General features: G+C 48.2%; 1 protein-coding gene across 7 annotated transcripts in view; it reads left to right on the forward strand.

Moving 5' to 3' along the window:
• Positions 1-3,342, forward strand: part of LOC147115454 (TRAF2 and NCK-interacting protein kinase-like) — a 218,749-nt gene extending 215,407 nt beyond the window's left edge. For all 7 annotated transcript variants that reach the window (XM_085989725.1, XM_085989718.1, XM_085989719.1 and 4 more), the window contains one exon: positions 1,494-3,342. In XM_085989725.1, the coding sequence (XP_085845851.1) occupies positions 1,494-1,577 (84 nt within the window). In that variant the 3' untranslated portion in view covers positions 1,578-3,342. The remainder of the gene's footprint in view (positions 1-1,493) is intronic.
• Positions 3,343-7,565: the final 4,223 nt, after the last annotated feature.

Genomic DNA, 7,565 nt, shown 5'->3' on the forward strand with positions numbered 1-7,565 from the left:
CGTCACGGAGGCCAGCGTATGGTCGAGCGAGTCGCTGTGGTCGTCAGACGGGGCGGTGGTTGAGTCCGGGTCACCCGCGATTGGAGTTGGAGGCTTCCAAGATGGCGGACAAAATGGCTGCGCCCATGATCCCAATCCTCACGCGGCTGGAGGTGTCCAAGATGGCGGACAAGATGGCTGCCCCCACGGTTCACACGCGGCGCTGCTGGCGTTAGCGGTTTTACCTTTGCAGGCGCTGACGTAGTGTCCTTTCTTCCCGCAGCCAGAGCAAGTAGCATTTTTCGCCGGGCAGCGTGCTCTGGGGTGTTTTGCCTGGCCACAAAAGTAACATTTCGGGCCCTTGGACATCGCTGCAGCAGTTGGTGCCGGGGGTGGCGGTCCCATGACCCAAGGTTGCGGCGTCCACGGTGCGGAGCGGTTAGGGGAGAATGCATCCATATTCCGGTGGGCCGCGTCTAGCGAGAGCGCGAGGGACACTGCCTTCTTCAGGTCGATTTCGCCCTTCTCCGGCAGTCTCTGCCGGGAGTAGTCGGACTTGAGGCCCGCAACGAAAGCATCTCGGATAAGTCCCTCCGCGTGTGTCGTGGCCGATACCTCTTTACAATCGCAGGCTCGGCCGAGTATCTGTAGTGCCCGTAGGAATGCCTCCACCGATTCCCCGGACTGCTGTTTGCGGGATCTCAGGAGGTGTCTGGCATAAACCGTATTTACCGGGCGTGTGTATTGTCCTTTTTAGCAGATCGATAGCCGCCGCGTAGGTAGTCACGTCCTGGATGAGCGTGTAGACTTGGTGGCCCACCTTGGAGGCCAGGATTTTTAGTTTGTTTCCATCTAGTGTCACGGCTGAGGCTTCCAGGTAAGCTTCGAAGCAACGCAGCCATTGTGCGAACTTGGTAGACGAACCCACCTCTTGAGGGTCTAGGTCCAGGCATGTTGGTCTGAGGGCATGCAGCAGCGCCTGCTGCTCAGCGTTTGGTGCCGTCATTTGCTGCAGCGCCTGCTGCTCAGCGTTTGGTGCTGACATTTTGTTTTTGTTACTAAAATTGATGCGCTATTAATTACTCATAAAAGACGGAGAGTTAGGAGAGTAACTAAAAGGCTTTTATTAACAAAGAACAGAGCATGCCTCTCGTGGTTGACTGGTTTCCAAGAAGGCAGGGGGCTGCAGAGTAGTCACCTTTATACCTGGGCATGTGGGTGGAGCCAGGGGCGGAGCCAGCTGAGGCATGCATAGATACAACAGTGTGCAACAACAACAACAACGGTGAACAACAATAACAGTGGTTTACCACAATACCACCCCCCCCCCGAAACACTTGATTAGATTCCAGCCTGTAACGCGTCCCTGGGTAGCCGTAATTCTATATATAAACCCCCCTCCCCCCCACCCCAGCCCGAACCCCTTGATTAGATTCCAGGCTGTAACTTACTCCCGTGCGTTCTGCCAACACTATACCTCGAGTGCTAACCCTCGCTGGTCCTGTTATTTCCAGGTCTTCTTTGCCTCTGTGCGATCAGGTGGAAGTAGCCAAGTCTTCTTCATGACGCTCAACAGAAACTCGATGATGAACTGGTAACGAGGCGTACAGCACGCATTTCTGTTCAAACTCGCACTGACACGATGGGCGTCGACAACTTAGAGAATTCTAACCTTCAAAGGAAAATGCCTCTTGACGTTAACAGATATAAAAGGACTAACGCAATATAACAAAGCCTGTGTCGCGTATCTTGAGGTGGTGACGATGATGACGATGATGATTATTATTTTTAGTCCCGGTAAACTATGTGCGCGTGGCAACGGTCTCCGAGAAGGGGGGGGGGACCCTCGGCACCGACAACAGCTGTGAAGACTTCTTGGCGTCAAGACGTCCCGAAGATTGTGGGGTCGTTTTCCCGCAGGCACCATTCTCGCCAGGACTGAACAAAGAGGATGATGGTGCTTCTGATCTGGGGTGGGTGGGGGAGGAGGTGCGAGAACGGGGTGGGTTGTCGGGGGGGGGTGGGGGGGGGCAGGTGGCATCAGCGGGAGAATGAATCCATAGGTGTTTTTTTAAATTTTGGATTCCTTGTGAGCATTAGAAGCAAGGGGCCTGGTGGTGTGGGGGCGCAAGGGGCTGTCGATATTGATAATTCTGACAATGGAGTAGAGGTTTAGCCATAAAAGGGAGAGAAAAAAACTTTTTAGAAAAGGTGAATTACTACTAATTTCGAAGTTGATAGAACAGCACAACAATTCTATCGCTCGTTTAACATAAAGGTTCAGTTTGTGGCTGGGTGGTTGAATTTGAAGACGTGAGTACACACTTTGACTACTAGTGTTGGGCTCTGGGCCTAGTCAGGTTTTAATAACAGGGTTTCCTTCAGATTGATGGTGTGTGATGTGTGGAATTTCCTCTGCGGGATCTTATTCCCGTTAAACTGACAGTTTGCAACCAAATCCACAATGTCACATTGTGAGGAAAGGTGGGAGAATCGAGCATTTCCCTTCAACTAAATGTCATTTTGGGAGGGGGGGGGAGAGAGAGAGAGGGAGGGGTGGGGGGATGTTTATTTTGGAGTTATAATTCTTTTGACAGATGTGAAAGGGGTCGGTGCTGGCGTTAACCCTTGCTAAGACTGCCGACTGTCGAGAGGCGTTTCAAACATCCCCCTCCCCCCACCCCCGGCTCCAGTACCGGACTTCATTCCAATTGTCTCAAGCCGGTGATGATATTTTCCTCAATCACCGCTGCCAGGAAAGTCCCGGCGTGATTGCCGAGGGTTCTGACCCTGTGTTCGGTTTGGGAGCGTGCGCGTTTTTTAAAAAACAAATAAAACACTCGGTAGGTTGGGGAGCTGGAGCAGACAGTGGGCAAGGGTTTTGGCATTTCAGCAATAGCAAGGTGATCACGGATGGGCAGGTGAATCAGCCGTGTGTACGTCTGACCTGAGGCCATTTTTGGTGGTGGTTTATTTCGATTTTTTTTAATGCAAATGCCAAAAAAAGAAATTTGATTTCCATAACTTACCCAGTTTGGGGGGGGTGCGGGGGGGCGGGGAGAAAAAGTGGGAACATAGCGTGTGTCATTTGGGAGTTTAACGAGTTCTACTCCTTTACAGACTCCACTTGTGTATCTGTCTAAATGGTTATGAGATTGACCTGAGTGATGTGAAGAATATTCATTCCTTAAATAGCTGCAGGGCATGGCTGATTATGGATTAGGGTGTTGTCATGGATCGATCTATGTTACATTTCCTGTTTTTTAACCTACCTCCTTTTACCATTTTTTGTGTAGCTGTTTTAACAGCAGGTATTAAGCTTGAAGCTTTTTTTAAAAAAAAATAAATTAAATGTGTCATTTTCTTACTAATTTTTTTTAAATTCTAATTTCAAAAGATATTTCCCGCTCGTGAGGTTCCTTTGTTTTATTATGCTGCACACGGTCTTACAACTTTACTCGTGCCCCCATAACTCGGGAAGTCACGACATCTTTGAAACTCTGCCTTGTGCGTATAAGATGATCAAAGGAGTTGATGGGGGCAGATACGGAGAAACTATTTCCTCTGCGAGGGGGGGGGGGTCCAGGACAAGGGGTTATAATAAAATTAGAACCAGGCCATTCAGAGGGTGACGTCAGGAAGCACTTCTTCACACACAGGTTAGTGGAAATCTGGAACACTCTGTTCCAAAAAGCTGTAGAGGCTGGGGGGTCAATTGAAAATGTTAAAAACTGGGGTCGATAGATTTTTGTTGGGTCAGGGTATTAAGGGTTACAGAACCAAGGCGGGTAGATGGAGTTAAGATACAGATCAGCCATGATCTAACTGAATGGCAGACCAGGTTCGAGGGGCTGAATGGCCTAGCATCATAGAATGGTTACAGCAGGGCAGAAGGCCATTCGGCCTGTCGAGCCCGTGCCGGCTCTCTGCTAGTCCCACTCCCCCTGTCCTTTCCCTGTAGCCCTGCAAATTTCTTTCCTTCATATACTTATCCAATGCCCTTTTGAAAGGCATGATTGAATCTGCCTCCACCACCCTCTCAGGCAGCGCATTCCAGATCCTAACCACTCGCTGCGTAAAAATGTTTTTTCTTACGTGGACCTTTGGTTCTTTTGCCAATCACCTTAAATCTGTGTCCCCTGGTTTTTGATCCTTCTGCCAGTTTCTCTCTCTCTACTCTGTCCAGACCCCTCATGATTTTGAACACCTCTATCAAATCTCCTCTCAATCTTCTCTGCTCCAAGGAGAACAATCCCAGCTTCTCCAGTCTATCCACGTAACTGAAGTCCCTCATCTCTGGAATCATTCTCGTAAATCTTTTCTGCACCCTCTCTAAGGCCTTCACATCCTTCCTAAAGTGCGGTGCCCAGAATTGGACACACTACTCCAGTTGGGGCCGGACCAGTGTTTTATGCAGATTCATCATAATTTCCACACTTTTGTGTGCTATATCTCTATTCATGAAACCCAGGATCCCGTAAGCCCACCATCCATTTGTTCCTGTGTAACAGTCTCGAAGGGCTGAATGGGTTCTTCCTGTTCCTAATGCAACAGTCTCGAGGGACTCAATGGCCTCCTCCTGTTCCTGTGCAACAGTCTCGGGGGGCTCAATGGCCTCCTCCTGTTCCTGTGTAACAGTCTCGAGGGGCTCAATGGCCTCCTCCTGTGAACAAGTTTAATGAGCCACGTTTTCTGAAGTGTGGACTTGACGCTGGGCTTGTTGACCAATACCAGCAGCCTCCAAGGCCAGTCCTTCACAGAGGTGGCCTCGGCTGTTGAACGGCACCTGGAATAAAAGTAAGACCACATCAACAGTGGCTCGCACTCCCCTCTGAGTAAGGAGGTCATGGGTTCAAGTCCCACTCCAGAGACTTGAGCACAGAATCCAGGCTGACTAAGGGAGTGCTGCACTGTCTGACGTGGCATTTTCAGATGAGACGTTAATCTGAAGCCCCGTCCACCCTCTCAGACGGATGTAAAAAGATTCCATGGCACCGTTTCAAAGAGGAGCAGGGGAGTTCCCCCACTATCCTGACCAACATTAAATCCTCAATCAACATTATTAAATAAAGATTATCCAGTCGATTATCTCATTACTGTTTGTGGGAGCTTGCTGTGTGCAATTTGGCTGTTGCGTATCCTGTATTACAACAGTGACCACATTTCAAAAGTAACTCATCAGCTGTGAACCTGTGGAATTCTCTACCACAGAAGGCAGTTGAGGCCAATTCATTAAATATATTCAAGAAGGAGTTAGATATATTTCTTAATGCTAAAGGGATCAAGGGATATGGGGAGAAAGCCGGGACAGGGTACTGAATTTGGATGCCATGATCTCATTAAATGGCAGAACAGGCTCGAGGGGCCGAATGGCCTACTCCTGCTCCTATCTTCTATGTTTTTGTGAAGCGTTTGGGACGTCCTGAGGTTGTGAAAGGTGCTACTTAAATGGAATTCTGTCTGGGTCTCTGTCACTCGTCTCTGTTTTTCTCTGTCTCTCTCTCTGTCTTACTTTATCTGTGTGTGTGTGTCTCTCTCTATCCGAGTGTGTCTCACTCTCTGTCTCTTGCTGTCTAAAACACGCACTATATCAAGACATCCAATTGTTCCTCTCCCCACTCGCAGTGCAGTCATTAACCCCAAACCTGACCATCACGGTTGATCAAGAGCATATGTGGACAAGGTGGCCGGAGGGGGAGACAGTTTTACAATTGGAAGTTCCCCAAAGAACCGTGGGGTTGGTCTCATTCCACGAGCTTGGGCTTATCAGTGAGGATGGCAATAGGAAGTCGGACACCTAACGTGAAAACATGGGGCCCAGAAATTCAGGTCGGGGGGCTTCCCGCGGGTGCAAGCCCCCAACCTGCACTTACCTAGCGCGCCGGCCGTTGAGCTGTGGGCCCGCGTGGGATTCCGATCCTGGGCCTCCTCCAGCTGCCGGCGCACAGTACTTGCGTATCCCAGGGGCGCAGTTAGTTCGAAGCGTCCCCTGGGATCACGTGGGCCATGAAGAGCCAATGGTAGCGGGGAATGCTTCATTCATAAGTTTGACAAGACCTGTCAAACCTATAAATACTATAAGCCCCAAAACATCACTAAATCTTCAAATAAATTTTTAAAAAATCACATTTTTAAAATAAACTATAAATTACATGAAATAACTTTTAAACAATAATTTAAATTTTTGAAAAAATTAATTACATTTTCTAACGGGGCTAAAAATAAACTTACCTTTAAAGTATTTAAAAATAATAAACCTGTGGAAAAATGTTTTAATTCTAATTAATTCACCACTTACCTTGTTTAAAAAAAAAAGCAGGCCTTGCGACTGCTTTTTACATGTCTAACTTCTGGAGACTTACCCTCCCGGGAAAACCTGCAAAAAAAACGAAGTTCGATGCGCACGCGCTGCCTCTCCTGTGCACGCGTTCGACCTCTGAACCCCTTTCAGGGGAACGGAAGTGCCGGTTTCCCACGCATGCGCAGTGCATGCACGAAACCAGCACTTCCATTGGGCCTACGGGTGAGTACCCCGTGCGTACTCACCCGTGGAGACCCGAATTTCTGGGCATGTATGGTTGTGAGTGACTTTGCTCACTATTGTGTGACACGTTGCTCGAAGGGATCACGCTTGCAGTTCAACTACACGTAGCAAGCTAAATGTGTCCTCCATTATTGCTCTAACCCAAACTAGGCACTCCTCCCACCCCAGGTGACAGTGTAAGCCGTGTCTAACCTCTGCCTCCTTTTATAGGGCTGTTCCACAAATGATGTTATGTTGGGGGAAGACGACACAAAAATACTATCTTATCTTCCTTCCCATCTTCCCCTTCTACTCCCGAGGAAAACAATCTGTTGGTCTGTGAACCGGTTATTTATTGTTGGACTGTTTACTACTGGCGAAGACTGATTGGTCAAGTGCTCTGATTTGCAACTAATTTTGCACATTTTATTCCCTTTTTATGTGTGTGTGTGTTTTTTTTTCCATTAATAAAATTACAATGGTTTCCCTTTTTTTTGGTAAAATGTGTTTTTGATGAGTATTACCAGCTGCACTGTTAGGTATTGATCAGAAAATGAATATTAAAGATTGTTTCGGAGGGGAATGCAGATGCCTGTGTACATTTTACTCGAAGGCGCATGAAAACTGCGGCGATCTTCAGTAACAGGAAGCTCCCGGATTAGTCCCTCTGCCCTGGAAATTGTTTGGATTAGTGACAGCTGCGGTGTCAAATCAAGATGCACACTTAAGTGGCTCTGAAGTCTTTGTTTGGTCTCTTCTTCACTAAGCCCGTGAGGTGCGGGGACATAGAGTTGCATCGAGTCTACAACACAGAAACAGGCCATTCGGTCCAACAGGTCCATACTGATGTTTATGCTCCACATGAGCCTCCTGTCACCCTTCTGCATCCCACCCTATCAGCACAACATAGAAAAATAGGAGCAGGAGTCGGCCATTCGAGCCTGCTCCACCATTCAATATGATAATGGCTGATCCTCTATCTCAATACCATATTCCTGCTCTCTCCCCATACCCCTTGATGCCTTTTGTGTCTAGAAATCTATCTATCTCCTTCTTAAATATA

This window comes from Somniosus microcephalus, chromosome 6 (assembly GCF_052327205.1).
Source record: "Somniosus microcephalus isolate GS21.2 chromosome 6, FLI_Smic_1.0, whole genome shotgun sequence".
In the NCBI taxonomy this organism is placed as follows: Eukaryota; Metazoa; Chordata; class Chondrichthyes; order Squaliformes; family Somniosidae; genus Somniosus; species Somniosus microcephalus.